The following is a 23,763-nucleotide window of genomic DNA, read 5'->3' on the forward strand; positions in this document are numbered from 1 at the left end:
AGAGGTGTACACACACACACGCATCCCGGCGCTGGAGCCGGGCCTGCTGCTCCATACATCACCATGATGAAGCACTCAGATCACACAAGAGCCAATCCGTCCTTCATCAATGTGACAGCGGAGGTAGTCGTAGCGAAGGGCCCCCTGTCCCCCTGCTGCCCGGGCGGGGAACACAACACGTCGCAACACTCTCTTACATGTCGCACTGCCACTCCATCAATCCTTTGCGCCGGGTGGAAAAAGAGAGACCACAGCTCATCGGACCAGACGAGGCCACACAAACACTTCGGCTTGTGCTCCTCAGTGGCCTGAGTGGCCGAGTCAGACATTAACACGGCGGTGGTTTGGGGTCCCGGTACTCCCTCTGTGACTGTATGGCTATACAGCACAACATCAGACTCAACAGGAAGCAGAGTAATCTGCTGTGTGGGGAGGATAAAAACTACACAACTCTGCCTGCTGACAGCTTCAGCAGGAGGTCCCTAAAAATATCTTAAAAAAAAAAAAAACATTTAATGTCTGTGTTGGAAACATCAAGGTTAGGTAGTAGATAGTAGATCTCGCTAATACCGACTTGACTCGAATAATAATACACCTGAAGAAAAAAAGGAAGAGAATTAATAAGATGATTCACATGTTCATTCACACTTTAATCAAAAGATATAAATTTCATATAAAATTTAACATTGAAAAAAAGTGCCACATAACTGCACAATCATAAATAAACTGAAAAAAGTGCCGTAAAGTATCCTTCACTTGTCATATTTTGGCATATAATCGGTTTATGTAATTGTAGCTATTAGTGGTAGAAGAGCTATTAAAATCATTCACTTTAGAAAAAGTGCCAAGATCACAAAGAAAATACATCTTTATTTAGATCTTATGAAGGAAAAGAAGTACTATCAACAAAATGATCTTATGAGTGTTATAGCATATTATATTATTGGATTATTATTTGCTGAAGGACTACTGTTAAAGCAATAATTTAACAGTGAGGTGATTCTAACTATGTTATACACTCTTTGGTAGTTCAATATGAAGATTAGATCACATTTCACAATGTTCTTTATAAATGGAGTACAAGTATAAAGTGGTATAAAATGTATAATACCTTAAAAAATGAGACATATCATGTCTTCAGAGTCATAAAGACAGAAACAAATGAACTCAAATGAATAAGAAAAGGTTGCTGTCAGGTGGTGTGAGAACTTCCTGTGCTCAGTTTAGCATGAACTACTTGCAGTCCCTTTGAGGACTGACCTAACCCAGAACACCTCTGTTCCCTGTCTGGCTCCGTGTGTATTTACACTGCCGGGGTTAAAGTGTTGCATTCCCCCAAGTGTCGCCCGAACTGAAATCCTGTGTGAATCATGACACTTAAAGACACCCTCAAGTGTTCATTTGCAATGGTGATCTGAGCCACATGATAATTTGCTGCAAGTACTCTGAGAATATAAAAGTGTTTTTGTCGCTTGTGACTCCTAAAAAAGCTGACAGATGGCGTTGAGAATTAGAAGGAGTCGGAGCTTCATGGCTGTTTTATGCCAGATGCTTGCGATAAGCAGAGGATACGACGCGGGGACTGCAGATAGCGCTCCTTGTCACATATTAAAGACTGTGCATAGTTAAACAAAAGCAACCCCCTGAGTGTGGCGCCCATCACATGCTACGGTGTGTGTCATACGTATCAGTCAGCTCTGAGCCCCGTGCCACCAGGAGCAAGTGTCTTGCAGCTCCTCCTGAGAGATGTTGCGAGAGTGTCTGGTGGCCATCAATATTGCATTGTGCTCCGGTTTTCAGCCCTGAGACTCATCCACTTTGAATTCCTGCCTTCGCCGTCTTTCTACAAGACTGGGAGGTTAAGAGGAGCGAGGCTGATGTCTCCCCTCCTCATCCCCATGGCGACCCCAGATTGAGTGGCAGCTCAGCGAGATGGTTTGATGCTTGAATGATGCCTGTTTGAGGGAAAAGGTCCCCGTGCAGCCGAGGCGACCCTACAACTGTGAGAATGGTTTATTGTGGTTCAAAAGGAATCGCTGGGGATGAAGAGGGCGCAGAGACGCTTTTGTTCAGCTCGGATCACACGGTCAGGACGAGACCAAAGAAGCGCTGAAGTTCAGGGGAGAAGTAGGAAACTTTGGTTCAGTGTTGTTCCATCCTCTGCACTGTTGTAGTCTGATTTCCTGCTTTGAAAACAATAACGGTGGTGACATAGTTTAAGTATGGTCGCAGCAGGTTGTCTTTGACTTCAAAGTAGTGGACATGAAAAGAAATAAACCTTCCTAATTACCTCTCATTTCATTTCGTGGGAATCATCATGTTCAGAGTCAGACTTTGACCAATCAGACTGCTTGCATGCAACTCACTGTTGGAATATTTTGTTATGGTTTCGCTCAAGTGAGGCAGAGAAATAAGCAGAGAAGTACAACATAAGCTGGGATCTGAAAGCCTGCGGTCACAAGTATGTAGAGGAGAACTGAGCAACCAGACATGTTTTAGCTTTTTAAGAGGGTACGTTACTTTGTGTTGTCACCAGGGATTGATTTCAGGACATTGTCCTCTGGACATTGAAACCTTTTGCTTGGATACATCTTAATTATTCAGTGTATTGTTTATCCCCCCGTGGCACTAATTCACTGTGTCAAACCGAACGTGAAGTTTTTTTACGCCCTCTTATAGTCATTACAGTATCCTTGAGTCAGTTACAACTATCTATAATAATATCCTTAAGTCTTTTGTGTTGCCATGCATTCATGATAAAAGTGTTTTCAGACTATCTTTATTGATCAGGCCATTCTCCTCTGTGACCAAATTCATTGCTGAACATGACAGAGTCCCACATGCGTTAAGAGATGATGGGGGAAAATGCAATGTGATGCAATGATCAAAGAAGTCTATGTAATATCATTTCCATAATCGTTAGGCTCCTCCGTCTCTGTCATGGATTTGGGAGTGTTTGATGCTTGGGCAGGTCTCTTAATTAGCCATCCTCACCATCAGCTGTCTGCCGCCCCTTCTGTCTCACAAATTACAGAGTTTGTCGTCGTCGTATGGCCAGAGGATGAAAAAGGGGGGAAGAGGGGAGGTGGGGGGGAAGTGGGGGAGTAACTTTTCCAAGTGGTCCTTTCTGCTTACAAGCAGCACGTCGGCCCTCATTTTAGTTTTAATTTAGGAAGCGGATGAGTGTGATGGTGTTTCAGGTCTGCTCAACAAGTTTGTGCACATTTGTTACATTTTGGATGTTGTATTGTTGCACGTGTCATGACTGCCCCGTGTGTTTATCTGCTCCTCTGTGTTTTGATACTCCTCAGTCAGGGGAGGCTGCAGCCTTAATTAGGGAGGTCATCCTTCGCCGTGAGAGTACGTGTCAGTGTGTGTGTGTGTGTGTGTGTGTGTGTGTGTGTGTGTGTGTGTGTGTGTGTGTACAGGCGTCTGAAGAAACCATTCTGTTTTGCATGAACTTCTCTGTATCTGACAGAAAGGGTTAGCCCTTGGCGAGACCTTTCATTTCCATGCGCTGCACACTCCATTAAAAGGAAGTAAATACACGGCACTCATCTCCCGTGGATTTAGATATATACCCCCTCAAAAAAAAGAAAAAACATCCCACATGGATTTACAGCAGATGAGGAGAGAAAAGTGATCTTGGAGTTCACGTGTTTGTGTCTGAGCGTATCTCTGTTTGGACTAGCGTGCGTATCGATGCGCCGACTGAGGGGCTAGCACCCCCTCTCCTCTCCCTCCCCCTCCTCCCCCTTTTCCTCCCCCTCCTCCTGCCCCTCTCCCACTCCTGTTCCCTCCAAGCAGCTCCCAACATTTTGTCCTCACACAGATCACCCTTAACTCCCCGATCCTCATTCCCAGCACGTCGCTCTCTCTTTTGCTCACGGACCTCACTTCTCCTCTCACCCCGGCCTCATTACTCAAATTAGGAGCTCCAGTAATCACCACGCTGAGCCCCACTAACACACCTCACTCACACTCCGCTCCTCTCATCCCTTTGAGCTCATGCCCTCGGTTCAGTAGCCAATCCAGCACAGGCGGCATGAATATTGCAGAGGTGGTGTGATGTGGGAGTGCCCTCTGGTTTTATTCCATCACTTTGTGTGATTGGTGGGTTAATGACACATGCTGCATGTTGTGACTGATGAAGATCTGAGGTTGATGTCAGGCGAGTGGACGGATGGATATCAAAAAGTGATACCGATCCAAGGTTTACTTACATGTGCTGCTGCTGATCGTTTAGTGAAAAAGCACTGCAAAGTTCACAAGTAAGGAGATGTCACTAAACTTTCCGCAAGGTCAATCTTATTTTTATGCAGGAAAGAACTGGTCTGGGAAAGCACAAATTTCACGTAGAAAAATCTTTTATTACACTAAAAATATGAGCTCAAATTTAAGGGAAAAATGCTTTCTGGGAGTTAGGCAATAAGATCGATTCCCTTCTGGTGTCCATATGCTAAATATTAAGCTAATAAAAGTCACTTAATAAAATGTCGTCGTTTGTATCTTTAAATCAGTACAAAAACCCAAGTGTAAAATCAACAAATCAGTTTTACAATAGTTTATGTGCTGAACTACTAATCTGCCTCGTACCTTCCTGGAGTCTATTGTGGAGACTTGGCAACTGACACCGTCCAGAATCCAGCGTATATCCCTTTTAAAACATGGATTTGTTATTTTTAAACTCTGTTTTTTGTGCAGATTAAACAATCGAGATATAATGTGCTACTTAGTGAGCTTTAGAGGTGAAATTTATTGTATCTACATATAGCCAGGCGAGCTGTTTCGCCCTCTTTCCAATTTTAATGCTAAGCTACCTTAGCCGGCTAATATAAAGGGGCCTCACGTTTCTCTAATTCGGTATGAAAAGCACATTTTCCTAATAAGTTGAACTTGTCCCTGAACCTGCAACTCTATCTTTTAAAATGTCTCAATTAGATTCATCCCTATTGACTACTTTTGTTATAACTGCCTCCTCTTCCTCTGTGCAGGTTCTGGAGCGTCTTTTCCAGAAAGGCTTCAGTGTGGCGGCGTCATGCGGCGGCGGCGTGGACTCATCCCAGTTCAGCGAGTACGTGTTGTGTCGCGAGGACCGGCGGAGTCTCTCCCTCAACACGCCCATCAGGATAAAACAGGAACCCCTGGACTAGAGCATTCTGGGAAGAGGGACTGCCAACACCCCCCCCAACCCCCCCCCCCCACACACACCCCCAACCATCCCTCCAACACTCCCTCCATCTTCTCACTCCAGCCCACCCCACCCCTCCACCCCACCCCCACCCCTCCCTCCCTCCCTCCCTGCCCCGACAGGACCACAACCGCCCCCAACATACTGAAGTATTAGCAGAGGCCTGTTAACCTCGCCAACTCTGCAGAACTCTAAAGGGGAATGTAGAACCAAACACAGGAAAAAAAAAAAAAAAAAAAAAAGCATCAGCAACAAAAGTTTTTGATTATGTTAAATAACGCCCAAAGAATCTGGGACTGTGATAAAAACAACGACAAATGGACGCAACAGCGGCTCACAGCTCGCCGTTTTAGCTCAAGTGACTGGTTGATATTTCCCTCACCTTCTTATGAAGAGTGTGTCCATCCTGTCCACCCCTCAGCGTACACACACCTCACTCCTCTGCCCTTCTTCCAGCAAGTGTACCATCCACTCGCGTGTCGGTGTGTTGCCCGGTGTCGTGTCTGACTGGTGACAAGTGTGGCCTGCTGTGGGACGAGGACGTTTTGGCAGACCGGATGTTTAAAAGGATGACAAGAAGAGGACATAATCTAATCTTATGAGTGCCCCGAGACCCCGTGACCCCCCCGACCCGCAGGCCTGGCTGAAGAAGCCGGGGCCTCGACGAACACAGCATCATTTGCCAAACTGATTGTTTATTACAATTTTTCATTGTTGTCTCTAAAGTATGTTCTTCTTGCTCCTTTTGCTGTTTTTATCATGACATGGTGTAAACAATTATTATTAATAGGATTATTTTTAATCTCTCTTTTTTCCTTTCTCCAATATGAAGGATGTATGAACATTGTATTCATTAGGCTTTGAGAGCTTGTGAGGGAGCGTTTCTTGGCAGTAGGTGCAGAAACTCAGATGTCTGCAGGCTATGTGGCTAAAGCGATCTGACTGGCAATGCATTCGGAGCCGGAAAAAAGTCCCATTGTTCAAACGGGGAATGGAAGAAAAACCTGGATGTTTCAACATTGTTTATAGTCAAATGTATAGCACACATACAAAAAAGTGCTCTAGAATTTCTGCTTATTAGCTCTGAAACATATCTCGGGTCTCTGATCGGATTCTCTCGCACAAGCACCAAACATTTGTTCGTGTTTAGCACAAATTTAAGAGCGTATGTGAATTTTAAAATTCATGTCAAAATTGCACAAGCTCGAAGTGTATTGCAGTTTTGTCGAGTGAGAATGTTAAAGACTTTAGGACCGGCGGGGGAGAGCTGACGTTTACCAGTGTGTCTCATGATCAGCAAGAGATGTACTTTAAATGTTACTTTGCACTTAAACGTTTCCTTACAGAGCGGCCCTGCCAGTGTGCAGCGCCGCAGTCCATCGGTTTATCTTATGTTTTAGCCTAGTGTGACATCAAAATTTCAGACACAGGAGAAAAAAAAAAAAAACTTCCAACAGAACAAACAGTCCGGGTACCAAAAGTAGACAAGGTGCCTGTTTTGTTGATTGTACGAACACAATGACGTTCCTTTTGCAGTTTATAGCAAAAAGAAGACACAATGCATCATTCAAAACGGCATGAAGGGGTCCAACATTTGATCCTCCAGGCTGCCAGTCTTGACAGTTTTGCTGGGAACAGCTCACAGTACCTTCACACCAACTTTGAGAGTCTCTCTTTCAATATTGTCACTTCTAAGCCAAGATTATTTCAGCGGTTCTTTACATGTATGTATGGCAGAACCCAAAGTGAACTGTACTCCCAGCATCAGCATGTTATTCACAAAAGAGGCGAGTGGGCGGCATTTACTCTATCCTGCTCTCATTCTTTTGGTCTTATTCTCAACATTTCTGGATCAAAGACAGAAAGAAGAAAGGCCAAGTTTTTTGTGCTTTATATTTGTGTGTAACTTACAGATGCTGTTTCTTCCATTCCAAAAGACTGAGAAAAAAAAAAAAAAAAAAAAGAAGAAGCCCATTCTGATCTTTGTGGGTGCTGGCAGTTGTTTGAGTTAGAATGGGGTTGCTTTTAGTCGTCCATTAAAAATGGGCCGTAGTTGTTCTGACCAGTAGAGTGTCAGCTCTGTTTGGATGCCACTGATTAAACAAGGCCGATGAGTGGATAACGACCGGCTCGGCGTAAGTGTAGCTCCAAGTCCTTATCCGTCTTCCCTCGGGGGTCTCGCTCACGATCCAGCCCATCTTTGTTCTGACCTGCCAGTGGCCTGCGCCTTTGCATCCAGTCGCCTCAAAGGGAATGGTCAACCAGGCCTTTCATGTGCCGAGGCATGTCGGGCTCTTCACAGAGCTCCTCGCCCCCCTCCGCCTCCCTCAAGGCTCCCAGCTCAGTGGTGCCAGTAGAAACTCGGGCTGCACCCCCTGCTGCTGTGTCACCCCCTCCACCCCCTATATGCTCCGTTTTCAAAACGCCCTCCTGCGCCGAAGCTCACTGGGCCACACCACAGCGAACCAAACAAACTGATGAGTCAAAATACTCAGAACATACTGCGCTGTGCAGCTCGACTCTGCTGATCACAACATCTTTGATCCACCCGGTATCAGGTGTGGAAACTCATTTGAGTTACTTCTTGAGGAAAGATAGGGTGAAAAAGCCACACCTACAAGAATCAAAAAAATTGTTCACTGATGTGGCGTTTTGAAATTATTTAATGGGCTTTTAACAACTTTCAGGAGCTAAGGAGGTCGTGCTCTTGTCTAAAAATATTAATGACCATTCCAACTTGCAAATAAAAGTGAGAAAAAGGAACAAAGAAAACAGGTATGAGTGTTTTGGATTGCAATAACCAAACCCGGGACGCCCCTTTTGACTCAGCAGGTTAACTACAGAGCTACACAAACTCGACAGGACTGGAAACTTCCAAGGACATGCTCACATGTCATCCTTTCAGACGAAGCACTGGTCAGTGTTCAGCCGGTCCACATGGCAATCACTCCACTTCTGAGGCGAGTCAGTTGTACAGTTATTGTATATTGAATTATCAGGACTCTGGGTTTTATGGGACCCTCATGTTTTTAAGAGACCTCTTAGTCCTCTTCACGAAAAAAAGGAAAATAATTCAAAGCATTACATTATGTACATATGGATTAAAACATTTCAAAGGGTATAATGAGGTGCAAATGTATATTATTTAAAGTGTTTAAAACAATTAGACTGTGGTATTAAAGGGCATGTGTTCATTTACAGTGTGTCCATTTGATTTTTCTTGCATATTTGCGATAATAAAAGGATGTACTGTATATCTGACGTGTGTCTCATTGTTCTCATGTCGTTCCTTAAAAAACAGGACAGGGCGAGGGTTTTATTGCAGATGATGTCAGATTGAAACATTTAAGTGCGTTCGTGGTTGAAGTGTTTAATAAGTTGAAGTCTGTGTCCTCTAATTGAACTGATGAAACATGATAAACCTTACCAGCCTAGTGTACATGTGCGTGTGTGTGTGTGTGCGTGTGTGTGTGTGTGTGTGTGCGCGCCCTGTTCATTTTTGCAAAGGGGGAAGGTCGTCTTCAGGGCTGAATCCAGCTCAGCAGTCTGAAGCTCCAGAGGGATTGAGGCAGAGGCAGAGGCCGAGATCTTGCAAAAAACCAATACGCTCCCAAACCCCAATATTTTGCACTGAATTAAACGTTTTGGTCTTTTCAAAAATGCTTCTGCTTAATTAGCAGCAGAAACCTAGGGGGACTTTTCATAGTTGAGCAGCAGCGCCTTGACTCAGTTTGTACTTAGCATGTGCAATGTAAGAAATGGAAATGAAGCCAGCTGAATTAGCAGTTGACTTTGGTAAATATGCAAAAACATAACATAGCTTAGTCTTCCAGAGGATGAAGAGGAGGGAGCACGTTGCTTAGTTATTAAGTCATTTCAGAGTCAGGTTTACATTTTTTTTTTTTTTTTTTTTTTAAAGAATCCTACCTACAGACATTTTAATGTGTTAGAGTGGAAAAAAAAGAATTGATCACAGTCAGCATCTGCTCAGTTTAGTAAACAGCTTATTTATTCCTTTACAAAATAGGTACAAATACATAAGTATTGTTTTTTTCACACAAACAGGAAATTGTCAAGATATGTACAATAGTTTACCAAAAATAACGTGGTTCTAATAAACACATAGTTTTGTAAACAATATTTACAAATCATCCTTACATTGAAATGTTATTTCCCCCATCTGTTTATATCAGGAATATTGTTCTAATATTTTGGCTAAAAAGCTGAAGAAGTAGAAATGTCCTCCTGTGAAGCCACCAGAAACCATAGAAATTATTAATAAAATCCTTTGAAATCACCACAATAGGTATTGTTGTGCTTGTTTTTTTTAAATGTGGTATTTTGGGGATAAAATCTAAGAAAATGTGTTAAGCATAAAAGCCAATCCCAAAGAAAAGAAGACAAAGAAATATATTAATTGTTAAAAATAAGTGTCTTTTTGACAGAAAATGGCAATACAGTTTACTACCTTAAAGAGTCGTTTCTCTGCTATAATACAGTGACAGCTTTCAGTTGTCAGGTAAAATAGATACTTAAAAAAAGTGCTGTCAAAATGTACACAATTTGCACAACAATTGTTTCAAATGTCACCCATATTTAAATAAATTTCAATATGACAAGAAAAGCTGCATAGAGGCCAAGATATCTAGTTAAATAGAAAAAACAAACAAAAAACCAAAATGGACAATATTACATAATACAATGAGGACTTGTAAAAACTTAAAAAAAAGTAACAAGGCGAGAGTGCAAGACGACATGTAAAAAGTAGGTGTTTTTGTCCATTAGCTCTTTTCAATAAGTGAAACAAAGGGAGACAAAACAAAGAAAAACATATACGTCAGTTTCAGGCCGGAGTCATCAAACTGCTTTCTTCCACAGTTCATCGTTACTTTACAGCTGTGATACCCAATGTTGGAGCAAGTATAAGTGCTTCATGGTTAACCGTTGTCAGTCATTATCAAAGTGTGTGTGTGTGTGTGTGTGGGGGGGTGTTCCCTTTAAGTTAGATTCAACTTATTTGTTTAAATCTCACTAATGAGCAGTGAAAGATAAAGGAATGTGTTTTCACTCTTCCCAGTCAAACCCCACCTAGAGTACCACCAAAACTTCTTAAACCGGTGTGAGGACACAAAATACTAAAAACAATGTTCACATTATGTGAGGTTTTCAAAACAAAATACTACCTCATTCAACAAGGGTGACCAATCAGAAACTGGTGTCACGTAGAGCCGACCGTGGTTTTGTTTCATGACCTTCAGCAGAAAGGTCGGGAGGAATCTCCCTTCTATAAAACTCTACAGAATAAACTGTCTCAATTCGACTCTTTCAAAGCACATGGTTTTACAAAACATCGGGTTTCATATTACTGACACATGGATTACTCCTTTTTCTTACAAAGCTTACATGTGATAAAAAATATACATGCCGTAAAATAATTCAAACAGAACTATTTACATGTACGGGAAGGAAATCGGACATGATGCTGTTATCTGGAATCTGAAAGTTTCCAACAGATGTGTTGGTGTAGAAATCTGTAAAGTCTCATTTATTAAGTTCAGCTACACTACATTCATTGAACTGTGTTCAACAAATAGCTCAGAGAATATTGTAGGCTGTATCGAGGTGTGAATATAATTCTCTAAACCAAAGTAATGCTTACTTTTAGGAGGTACGTTGAAGCTTCTGAAAACAATGTCAAATAAATAGCTACCCAGTATACATGGAACAAGTTCTGGGTCAAGTCACGCGACCTGAAACACATCGTTCTTCTAACGAATCCAACTTCAACACAAAGAAAATGATATGGCCTTTAAACTGAAGAATCTCACAACACAACGTGAAGCTCAACGGAGAAGACACAGAACAACAGGCTTATTTTTGTATCTTTCTTTCTGTCTCTTTCTTGTTATTAAAAGCTACATCAAACATCACTACAGTACATATGGAGACACAGAGCTGAAACATTAGACCTGATCTGAAGGCACGTGGCTGGGAAGGAGGAGGAGGAAGAGGAGGAGGAGGTTGAGGTGGGCGCTGAGCGGAGCAGAGGCTACTTGAGCAGGGCACGGTAAAGGAGGAGGGAGTGGGCGGTCTCTCTCTCCTGCTCCATGTAGAAAATTAAGTCCCTGAGGTTTACGCGGGTGATGCGTTGCCGCGTGTACTGGCGCGATGAGGTGGACGGGGCGGAGGAGCTGGCCGGGGAGCCCGCCGTGCTGCCGGAAACCTGGAAACAAGGGAACAAGGGAGAGGGCCAGAGGTGAGACGGAGGGACTCGTACAGAATTTGTTAAACCGTTCCATAGTTCTCAAGCACCTTGTATCGTCACGTAGAAAATCTATCATGGTTTCAATTGAACCTGGATATATGTCGAAAGTTTGAGGATTTAGAAACATTTAAAAACACGTGAACTATTTAAGAGTCTGTGCCATTTCTAGGTTCAAAGCTTTTTTTCAAATTTAGGCAAATTAGTGGTAATGAACTTGTGAAGTCATCCATCCATTGAAGCAGATGACACTGGATTTGATCGAGGCTTGTTCAAGTAAATCACCTGCAGCCATTATTCATCTGTAATAAATATGGCTGTGCTTCAAGTTTCCAGCAGAACATTACTGACTAAGTAGCGTTGTGAAACATGGTATCAGAAGCGAAAGCGTCAGAGGTCAGACTGTTCTTATGAAAGACGGGTTTTCTCTGCGTCAAGTTGTTGCAGCACCGAAGGTTTCTAAGGAAGCACTTTGAAACACTTTGGGGAAACTGGTGTCCAAAGCACACATCAGGCAGAACAAAAGTGACCACACCAGTAGAAGATCAAGGTCAACACATCAAGGTTTGTTGACTAAGACGTAGAAAAGCAAATTCATCACAGATACAGGATTTCCTAATAAGAACGCAAGAATCCAATCAGCAAAAGTCCTGTCAAAAGAAGGCTGTCAAGTTGTGGTCTCAGAGGACGAGTACTTTCTCTAAACCACTTCTTAGGCGGGTAAACAAGGCCAAATGCTTTGGGGAGGCTAAACATTTCACTGATGAGTCCAAGTTTGAGGTTTCTACCAGAAACAGAAGGATATCTGTAAGGAGATGAAGTCCAGAGGAGTTTTGTCTAATCTGGAGTTGGACTGTGGAGTTGGGCTACATCGACTCCACCCTGACCAAGGATTTAATTCTTTAGACATACTTTACCCCAAACACACCTCCAAACTTTGAAGAACTACTTTAAGATCAAAGAAGACCAGGGAGTGCTGACTGTCATGGACTTTCCTCCACAGTCACCTGACCTCCTTTCTGGTTTACATGAAGACTGAGAAAGCCAAACATTCCTGACATCACGAGAAGCTGCCTGGAACATTGTCAGATCATGCTGGGATAACACGGGTTATCAGGTTTGAAGAAACTCCATGCAGCTCGAGTGCTGCTGTCATTAAAGAAACACAAAGAGGCTCTGAAATTCATCTACATTTGTCAGAAAATTCCATATTGCCTTTTGAGATGCAACAACAATTATTCAATATATTGCTTGTTTGTTTTCAGCAGCCGCCAAAGTAATATTTTTTGGAGAAAAAGCAGAAAAAAATCAAGATGTCTTTTGACTAGGGGAACTCACTGACCTATAACCTGAACCTTTGAGAACTTGTAGGGCAAAGGCGGTCAGTCTGGCTTTGCTTTTCTACACAGTGGAACAGTATTTTACAAACTGGGAAGGATCAGATGCATGTTCAGTTACAGGTCAGTAAGTTACCGTAGTGGAAAAGGCCTTTGGGTGACTCTCACAAACACAATACATACTGACTATGGCTGAGCAGACAAAGGCCCGCTGTATAGAAACTTTCACTGCATCAACAAAAAACCGTAGGTAGGCATGTCATTCCTTTTCATTTCCCTAAATTTCCGGCCACATGTATAGTTACGATGCCAGAACATAGCGACAGATTTATCCATGCTAGCAGCACGGCTCTAGGGATGCAAGTGAAGGTCGGTCAGTTGGTTGGTCCACCATTTTGGTCCAGACCAAAATATCTGAACGGCTACTTGATGGATTGTCATGAACTTTTGTACAGACATTTTTGTGCCCTTCAGAATGCATCCAAATGACTTTAGTTATCCCCTGACTTGTCCTTTAGTGGCACCACGGAAAAGATATTTCTCTAAAGTCATAAATATCCAATATCTGTGAAATATATATGTGTTGGGTGAATTGTCATTAATTTGGTACAGACATTCATGTTCCGCACAAGATTAATTATAACTACATTGGTAATCTCCCATCAGTACTCTGGTTTATGACCAAATACTTGGAAAACTAGTAAAATTCCCATCAGCCTCAACTGTGCTTTGGTAAAGTGGAAATTAACACGTTATTGTGCTAAACGCTAAACTAAGACAATGTACATGGGGACTATTATGCCTTTTCTTTTGCATGTTAGCATTGTTGTTGTTCGCATATTCCCATGTTGATGTTAGGCAGAGCGCTGCTTTGAGCTAAATGCTAAGCGTAGCCTCTCAGAGCAGCCAACATGGCTGTGGATGCATCGTTTTGTTTCCGTCCAATTCCAAAGTTCTTCCAGACATGGAGATGATGAAACCGATTTTCCATACTTTCCCAGAGCTGCGTCGGAGTCCCACAGCTAACGAGGGGCAGAAAGGAATATTTTGGCTTTGAGCTTTCAACTGGCAAATGTGGTTGATTAAATCAACGGCGGCTATCACTGCTGTTGAAGTGACCTCGCAGTGTCAAACCCCCCCCCCCCTCCCCCTCCCTCTCCCCCCCAATGTCCTGAGGCCATCGCAGGAAAACCTAAGTGCTCTGACTTGTCTTCATTTGCTTTTATTTCTATGCTTTTATTTTAACATTAATGGACTGGTAAGTTGTTTAGGTTTCAGTGATGCTATTCTTTCCTTTACACGTGTGTTTTACAGTTTGTTTGTTTTTCTGGAAGGAAAAAGACTGTTGTCTCAGTGTCGCAGCCAAAGGATAGTTTCCATGGTGAAACACAAGAGCAAGCAATACTACGTTTCCAATTCACTAAATGAAGTCATCCTTGCTGAATGGCAAACACATTGACAGTATCAATAGTAAGGAATGTTGTAGCCTTGAACCAAGTATATACCTCCAATTAAGAGAAATAATGCCTCTTGTGGAGCACGAGTGAGATCAAAAAGACGCACTAATAACGTCCAGATCTTCAGGTGCAGACCAGTGTTCTGAATTTTTTTTTCAAACCAGACAAACATGACGCTGAGAAAAACACTGCTCCTACCAGCCAGGGAAAGCATCATTTGAATTTAAGTGTGTTTTATGGCTCTTTACATCGCCTGGAATATGAACAGATTTTCCTTCTAAATACACAACGCTTCTGACATGGATCTGAGCTGACGTCCCGCTCTGAAACGGAGCCCTTGTTGTTTGTATTTGATCCAGGAAAAATGAGAACGGTAAAAAAGAGAGGGAGTGTATACAGAGGCTGATACAAATCAAGAGATGCATTTACATTTGGAAATGAGAAACAGTGGGAAACAAATCCAGCGAGTGCCCACTTGAACCCAGGCAGAGAGAAGTAAGACAGACATTTCAGTCAGGAACACCCTCTCACAATTACATTGATTGCACCACTCTGTAAACACACAGTACAGACAGGCCTTAATTGCAAACATATGACGGGTATGAATTTACAAGAACCGAACCCAAGTCCCTCCAGCACCCGCCCCCTCAAATGCTTGTGTTTGTGTACGCTGTATGGCGATGCGTTGTCTCAAATTTCCCTCAGTACACTCTCTGACCCCTGGAGGTTGGATGATGAGTGAGACTAGCCAGGCCACCGCTCCTGCCAACTTACCACGACCGTATCTGTCGTCTCTCGGCTGCTAGTCGAGGGGCACGCGGGTACGGCCGGCTCCTCTGCGCCCTGGGGGCGAACTGGACCCTCACTTCAGGGGAGCAAACCTGGCCTAATCAGGTCAATCATCGCGGACCACATGTGAAAGATGAGCCTGCCTACTGCTATGCCAATTACTGCCACTCACTCGTACAGCCGGCGACAGGGACACAGATTTTACCAATCAAAGCCATCCATCCACCTGGACGGACGGGCGGAAGTAGCCACGGGCGGGCGGTCGGTACTGGGGTGGTGCCGTGGTCACAGTGGCTGATGGTCGGGAGGAGGAAGACAGCGAGTATAGACAGACAGTGCTGCCCATGCGACTCCCAGAATGCCTCACTCCCTTCAGGGACAAGGGCAGCCTGAAGTGATCGAAACACAGGCGGAAAGGTCAGCGCTTGTCCAGGAAGTCACTCACCTGTTCCCTCTGCCTTTATATGCCCTCCACATAAAGAATGTCAACAACCCAAACACCGGTATGTTGTTGTCGGTATCTATGGAGACCGATCGCTCTCGCCAGTACACGTAGCAAGTCATGTTGTGGAGGAGGGAGATAGGATGGGCGGGGTAAACACCAACGCTAAACAAAGCAGATGGCTGAGTGTCAGTTAGAAAGGAAAGTGAGACATCAACCACCATGCTTTCCTTGTCGCCAGCAATTACACAGTAACTGTGTTTGAAATTCAATAAAAAAAACAAAATGGCAGGCTTTGTAAGGTCACGGTGGATGAAAGGAAATCGTGGGGAGAGGAGGAAAAAGCAAGGAGTCACAAAGAGAGAGATAGAGAGGGGCAGAGCAAAAAGGAAAGTCTCAAAATCAGCCCGGCCACAAAAGATCCACGAGGCAAAAAACAGCATCTGTCATTTTATCTGTGATGGCTGCTCCGAGGCATTATGTCATATGACATATCCATCGTACAGAACGCGCAGGGATACTTCGATACATCTCTTCAGACATTTGACTTGTTTGGAGCCGGGGACAGAAAAACAGAAGAGAGTGGAAAGAACCTGAGGAGAGGAGAGGAGAGGAGAGGAGAGGAGAGGAGAGGAGAGGAGAGGAGAGGAGAGGAGAGGAGAGGAGAGGAGAGGAGAGGAGAGAGGATTTAAAAGCTTGTCTGCAAAAAGGCCTCTTTGCCGGCTCTGGTTGGTAGCGTCATTCTGTTGACATACATGACAATGCGCCAATGGGCCAGACACATTATTTTACACTCCTTGAGATTTCCAGTTCAAACGTGATGCACACAGAAGCAGAAACTGAGAGCGTGTATCTGCTTTGTGTAGCTAACAATTAATATAATAAAGTATGTGGAAAACAATACAACAGAATGAAAGAGAAGCACAAAAATACCAGACAAATTTCACAAATTCTTGCTTGGTGACGAACCAATCAGGAAAATTATTTAAAATTTCAGCAATGCCTTGTGTAAATAAACTCAATATACAAGAAACTTTAAAAAAAAAAAAAAAAAAAAAGAAAAGGTTACTTATAAAGGATGGAAGTCAGAGAGGCAGAGAGCCTGTGATCAGGCTTAAAACTTAATTTGATGAATCTTAAAAGTAGGGCTTCATGTGACCCTGAACTATCCCTACAGGCCTGGGTTGCTGGGAGAACTCCCATGATGCACTTAACACCTCGGCCTCTACTCTTTCACACCCCGCGCATTTGTGTGCATCTATTGCATTAGAGTTCTTTAATATTGATGTTTTAATGTGGTTGCCATATTTGAACAGTTAATATTTTATTTATGTGCCGTATGGTCTGGTCTTTGCATTCTTTGTAATTATAACGTGTATTGGAAACATGTTGCTCGGTGATTCTGCACTTTAAATAAATTGATTGATTGATGAAAATATAAAATTTAGGTCTGGGATTATTCTGTACTTTGAGTATTTTGTATCACTGTGTCGTTTAAATCCAACATGTAAAATTGTCACAGCGGGGACAGATTTCACTGAAAAGATGAGGCTGATGTGTTTTGACATTCAATCACTGTCTATGTAAATCGCAGGTATATAAAAGATTTATAATATTTCAATAGAGTTAGCAGGTCACAGTTTTATGTTCTTCAAGCTGAGCTCCAATGACCAACAATGTTTTCATCAACCTCAACAGAACTGAAATTAATTCCAATTTTGCCAAATGTACTTTTTAATTGTGTGTTTTCACCCTCTACCTCCGTCTCTCCCTGCCTTCCTTGGTGTTTGACTCCTTGTCTCCCGTTGTGCCGTGGCAGCAGCAGTGCTTGTAGGTGTCTCCACTCTGCATTTACATTCAGCCCTTTAGTGTTTAAGAAGAAGGGGAAGCGGGGGGAGGTGTGTGTGGGGGGTGGAGGGGCAGCAGCAGCAGTGGGTTTCTTGCTGATCTGTGGCTTTGAACCCTGAGTGGCACCTGTGCCTTGATGCCGGAGCCAATATTGGATTTGGCCCGGGTCACACCTCAGGGCGGTGGGTTAATGGCCCACTTTGCCAGGCACACAGAGAGCTGCTCGGCCCCTGCGCGGTCCGACCTGCTGCCTCAGCACTCAGCTCCTTCGCGGCAGAAGTGAGCGGTGAGAGAGGGCGCGCTGTATGTACCGGTATGTGACAACACACCAGCGAACACATTGTTAACTACGACTGCAACACGGGGGGGGGGGGGGGGAGCATTGCTCAGCATTCATGTCGGAGGATAAAGTCTCACAGATAAGCTGTTCATAATGCAACATTACTCTATTGTTGTTATTACTTTGATGCTGAAAAATCCGTTTAAACTCTGATGTCTGCGCTTCAGGCGAGGAGGACATATATAGCACAACAGAGACAGACTGTTGACAAGCTAAACAAAGAAGTGAAGCCAAAGCTGAACCAGGTGCTGTTTTTTAAAAGTTACAGCCAAGGTGGAAATTAACAGCATTTATGATTCAAATATTGATGAAGTTAGTCTCTGATCGTGGCCACCCTGGCAGGTGATGCCGTGATCTGGTGGTCCGGTTGTATTTTAAAGGTGCAGTTGGCAGGTAGATCCCTTAAAGTGGCTGTCAGATTCTCCTGATTGGCGTCATCTCGTTACGAGTACCTGACCATGCATGCTGTCTGACTGAAGGACTCTGAGATTTTCTGACTGACAGACTAGCAGAGGAGCTGGCTGAGTGGCTGAAGGCCTGACTGACTCACTGACTGACTAATTTACTGACTGAAGGACTGACTGACTGCCTGCCTGGTTGACTGACTACGTGCCAGGAACCAAAGCTTTCCCACATGTTTTCCTCCACGCCGCATTTCAGCCGGGGAACGCTGCCTCGTCCCTTCGCAGTGTTTACAGTGTGTAGCCCAGCCGTGGGAGTGCGGCCCCGCTTCATCTCCGCACTCGGCCTGAAACGCCTCTCCAACGGCCGCCATTAATCAGCAACAGAGACTTTCTCTCTCCCTCTCTCGCCTCTCTCCCTTCTCCTCGCTCCTCTACGCCCACAGACATGCTGGATGAGGCCATTTTGAAAGAGTTAACAGATGTCGGCTGATTTGCCCCAGGCTTTCTGACATTGCCCGAGTGATGTATTTGATGTGGAGTTTATTCAGCTCTAATAAACGTATAAAGAATTAGAATAATAATTCACAGATGTACATAGCCAGATTATATGCCGGAGCCTCTCTTTGAAGCAGACAAGGCAGCCAAGATTAACAGAACCAGGGGAGAGGATGAAAAGGGTTTTGGTTGAGTCCACCAATAATCACAGAGGTCAGAATGGACTAATGCTACAGCTTTATGTTCATGCACCGACACAGATGGCCTTTGTTCCTATCACAGGTTTCCTCTCTGTAGAAAAGCCCGAACAAGAGGCTGCCATTGTCACTGAAACGAAGGTGAGTGAATCACATTCTCTGTATCCGTTTCTTTTCTTGTCTCAAACAGGCTTTTGTTAATTCGTCATTTTGTTAACGGCAGAATAGAAAAAGCTGAAAGAATAAAGAGGATAAATACAAAGCGATGAGAGTGAGGTCTAGCATTCTCATTATGGCAAAAAAAAAATGAGGGAATTACTTTCAAAACAAACAACTTCCATTTGCTTCACAACTAAACAACAACAAATCTCAAAAATGGCCAGTTGCAGAGCATCTTAATACCCACATAAACCATAAAAACAGCTACACAGCTCCATGGCAATGCATAGCAACCGTGCAGAATTTCAGTCAAGGAGAAAGAAGGCAAAAAAAACACCTTATTACTTCTAACTCCTGCAAGCCATTTTGGTCTCCAAAGGTTTTAGAGCGCCGCAGGCCATGTGTCTGCAGTGTTTCGGGAAATGACTTGCCTTCGCACGAACACTGCTATGTTCTGCAGCACTGCTGCCCCCAGCATCCCCGCTCAATTTCTGTTTAACCCCTTCCTGCCTTCCCTCACACTGACTCACTGCAACAGAGAGCTCACACCCAGCATAATACTGTCACATTGTTCAGCCTCGCACAAACCAAGGCAAATCAGACCAGCTTTTTCACGAGCTAACACATTAACTCCACGTCTAATTTGGCTACTTAAGCATGTGATGGCTCTTAACGAAGACGGTGCAGAAAAGGCGTGAGGTTACATGGGGAAGGAAAGATAGAAAAAGAAAAAGCCCCTGCTCCATTCCACTTGATCTACTACAACATGCGACACAGTTTGCACACTTGAGTGTGTATCAACGGTGGATTAAATCTGCAAACTCGTTGACACAACACATAATTAAAACATCTTGCTCGAGGTCAGGAATTTTCTAATTAGTAGTGTACTGACAAAGCTGCAATTCCATCGCCCTGAGTTTCAAAGTCCACAGGTTACTGCTAAGATGAAAGCCGACCCTGGAGCGCTATTCTGCAGGGCTGCTCATACAATTCCTCAGAAGACAGTCACAGGGTCACCAAGCTAAACAGTCGGCTGCACCCGGAACCTCGCTTCCAAACAAAGAACTTCAAACTTTCCTGCCTGGAAACACAATCTTGCTTTTGTTTCCCCTCTCGCTTTCTTTTACAACCTGAGAGAAACAAAAGATTGTGTGAAGGCAACCAGAGGAAGAAACCATAACATTGTTTTTAATCTGTTTAATTAAAATGCTCTAAGCCTGGCTAGCTGAGCAAGTTGTTAAATACTACAAAGGCTTTGTTAGGTGGGTCTTTGTAGCTTGAGTTGGCAACACCATCAAGGGTAAAAAAAAATTTCACATATTGCCAATTATTATCTATTAAATGATTAGAATTCCCTATTTTCTACAATCAGAATAGTACATCAGCAGCCTATATAATGATAAACCAAATGATGGTTTTGTTGTTGTTGTGATTATTAAATCAGCATTATTTGACTGAAGATCCAGATCCAATCAATAATCCACCAAGCAGTGTGTTCAATGTCTTTCTTCTCTGATGATTTCCATACAGAGAACACAAATGACTAAGAAACCACTAATGGCTTCCCCGATAACCTGGACAATTAACACAGGCCAAGTATCTTTGGCTACATAAAGTATCAGAAGTAGAACTTTTTCAACATTAAATATTCAAGGCGTTTCATATATAAAATGAACCCAATTAGAGTTAAAATAGGAGAAGTGTAATGAGTCTCTAGTCAGAATGCTTGTCTTCTGAACTACTCACTAATGAGCCCTTGTTGGTTTTACACATTTTACTTTCAATGGTGTGGCACTGTCATTTCTGCTGGTTTTTAATTTTTAATTCAAGTTGAATGAGAGGGTGGTGACTGAGTTAATAATCAAGGCACCGGGGTGTTTTGCAGCCGATGGATAGCTGGGAGAAGTTGCCAAATGAGGCTCGTGGTCCACCCTTTGATGTCTTTGCAAAACGTTCTAAATAGGAACAACCAGTTAACAAAAAGCCTATCAGTTCAGAGTGGTATTGAACATAAATGACCACAGTAAGGAGAACGCATCCTGCAAATGGCCTAATTAGGGAGAAAGAGTAGGCTAGCAAAATAGCACGGCACTGAATAACACAAGAGGGCCGTGTGCGCGCTAACAGGCACCAAAAGGCAGCACGACGGATCCCACTGCTCTGAAGACATGTGCCGTATTCTGAGCTGTCAGTCTTCACATAAATCCTCATATGAGCAGTGACACATTTCACTTGCAAGAAAAGGAACGCACCAAGGGGGCCACAGCAGATATGCAGATGGAGGAGATTAGAAAGCACATTTACAGCAGAGGTTCACACTCTTGAATTGGCCCCTTGATCTCAAATTGACATTAATGGGCCCATTTTTGACATCATTTAGCCATCACAGGCTCCGTTCCAGTGCCGCCGACGCCGGTCCCCGTGCACCTGATGTGGCGCCTGCTAAGTATGAGCGGCAGGAAACGGGCTGTCTGAAGAGCAGGTCTGATTAAAATCGAAGGCTCTTCTGGGGAAAGAGTGCAGCTTCATGTTTTATATAGATGTCCCAGAAAGACGAAGAGAAACTTTAATAGAGTGCCTCTGTGAACGTTTGTGACCCCCAGTGTCATTGTTTTTCATCCAGCGAGCTGCCAAGGCGTGAAGCTGACAGAGTCTTTACAGCTGCTCAGAAACAAATGTCGTCACCGTTCTGGGCATTTATCGTGCTGATGAAACTTTAATATGAATACCCTACTTATAATATAACTTCTACTAGTTCTGCTGATGAGCAGAGAAGTCTGGTGATTCCACGGCATTTGGTGCTTCAATGTCAAAATTAAAATTATATAATATACCGTCAATTAGTGATACAAATTGGTTGGGGGGATGTGTGTGTGTGTGTGTGTGTGTGTGTGTGTGTGTGTGTGTGTGTGTGTGTGTGTGTGTGTGTGTGTGTGTGTGTGTGTGTGTGTGTGTGTGTGTGTGTGTGTGTGTGTGTGTGTGTGTGTGTGTGTGTGGTAGAAATGGCACCCAGCATTGCAAAATTTGGACTCATTATTCCTCATTATGGTTTTGCTGTCACTTTCCTGGAGGCCTCATTCCTCCCGTCAGAGTCCTCTTCCACAAGCCCACAAGGCTTCCTTCCTACCTGCACAGCATTTTGGCAACCTGCTTTATTATACCACATACAACGGCATCTTTTTCCAAGCAGCTGTGTATGTGTGTGTGTGTGTGTGTGTGTGTGTGTGTGTGTGTGTGTGTGTGTGTGTGTGTGTGTGTGTGTGTGTGTGTGTGTGTGTGTGTGTGTGTGTGCATAGTGCTTATCTACATATTTACTTGGTTTAAATCCACACCCTTGTCTGCCATAATAATTACACATCTTGTAAAAGGAAGTACTCAATTCTTCCTGCACCTGAGGCGGGCAGCTGCAGGAGTTGCCCATCGGCGCCCAGCAAACACACCTCCGGCGCTGCCTGGTATCCAAACAGCTTCAGCATACACCCACAGCCATTAGCTTCTGTGGCGTAATGGCGCCTTTCTATTAGATTTCAACAGAAAACGCCAACGCCAGCACGGGTAATAGTGCTTCTGCAGGAACGGAGCAGCGGGATAGGTCGAACCGGTAATAAAGACGGCAGGGGCCTGTTTTATAGTTGTCACCGAGTCAGACCACACACACGTAACTGCACATACCTCAACACAAACACACAACAAAGCGGTGGTGTGTAATGTCTCAGGTCGACCCAGGAGGTGTGTTTACATTTTGTGGTTCTCTGGACCTTGTTGTATGTGTATATAAAAACTGCTCCGAGAGGCCAGGCAGGGCTTTTTCAGCCAAATTGCTTCTCATTGCTCAGAAGTGCCGTGACATGTAATCAGAGCGCTGATGCGGGTGATGGAGGCCATATCCAGCCATTCACAACTTGCCCCAAAGTTTCCTCAGTGGAGGGCGTTCATTAGTCCAACAAATACATAATTTATGCACCCTAAAAAATACATGTGGGCATGAATCAAAATGGGAGTGAGAGACAGAGAAACGTCGAGTGTCTCTGGTGATGCCAACTCTTTGTTTCAGAAAAGCAAATAGAGGTCAAGCGTCGCCAAACATGCTCAACAGCATCATTTTTGTTCGGCTTCTTAGAGGTCAAACCAGAGACAAACCTGCAAACACATGACTTATAAGTAGCAGCAATCTAGTGAACATGTATGTAAAAAATATATTACGATAACAAAAGGTTAGACTGGATGCTAAATGACACTCCAATGGGAGCACACAACATTTCCAGCAGTACAAGCAGGCGTCAAAAACCAGCCCACGAGCCAACAGCCTTTATCCTCCCTCCATTCAGGACTGATAACATCCATGTAAATGCTGATGTCTGAATTCTGCTGAGATTATTTGTCAAAAATGCCTGAATTTCACAGTTAATTGGCCTCGCTAATTAGCACAGGATGTCTAATTCCCATTGCAGTCGGTGTGCTAAATGGTGAAGCTTTAGCAAGCGGATGCCATTCTTTTTGGTTGGAGCGGAGAGACTCCCCGTGCAAGCCGAGCTACACTGTACATTACACACTCAATGATCGATCCTAAATCTTAATTAGGGACACGACAAACAAGCAAGGGGACTTAATGAACTGTGTACCTTGTCAAACAGCTGGCTGATTATATTTATTGAGATATATGTTAAATTTAATGATTTGGGCAATTAACCCCCTCTGTAATCTCTGAGGGACATGGAGGGGCCACGGAGGCGAGCACCAGGGCCACAGACCTAATGGGAAGCAGCTGACAAATATTTGTCATCCCCAGAGTGCCGAAACAGGCATCAGCAGTTCAGGAGACCTTGAGCTCAGAAATAAAGA

The 23,763-nt window shown here is 43.7% G+C and overlaps 2 protein-coding genes across 6 annotated transcripts in view; one reads left to right on the forward strand and one right to left on the reverse strand.

Moving 5' to 3' along the window:
* LOC138616218 (BTB/POZ domain-containing protein kctd15) overlaps positions 1 to 8,389 on the forward strand; it is a 30,048-nt gene extending 21,659 nt beyond the window's left edge. For all 3 annotated transcript variants that reach the window (XM_069690366.1, XM_069690365.1, XM_069690364.1), the window contains exon 5: positions 4,995 to 8,389. In XM_069690366.1, the coding sequence (XP_069546467.1) occupies positions 4,995 to 5,153 (159 nt within the window). In that variant the 3' untranslated portion in view covers positions 5,154 to 8,389. The remainder of the gene's footprint in view (positions 1 to 4,994) is intronic.
* A 798-nt stretch (positions 8,390 to 9,187) lies between these two features.
* The window catches only part of LOC138616233 (transcription initiation factor TFIID subunit 4-like), a 93,020-nt gene continuing 78,444 nt past the window's right edge, over positions 9,188 to 23,763 (reverse strand). For all 3 annotated transcript variants that reach the window (XM_069690394.1, XM_069690393.1, XM_069690392.1), the window contains one exon: positions 9,188 to 11,414. In XM_069690394.1, the coding sequence (XP_069546495.1) occupies positions 11,241 to 11,414 (174 nt within the window). In that variant the 3' untranslated portion in view covers positions 9,188 to 11,240. The remainder of the gene's footprint in view (positions 11,415 to 23,763) is intronic.

Source organism: Brachyistius frenatus, unplaced genomic scaffold (assembly GCF_029030835.1).
Source record: "Brachyistius frenatus isolate BFR_SWC_R1_liver_20210118 unplaced genomic scaffold, ASM2903083v1 Contig_9, whole genome shotgun sequence".
Lineage (NCBI taxonomy): Eukaryota > Metazoa > Chordata > Actinopteri > Embiotocidae > Brachyistius > Brachyistius frenatus.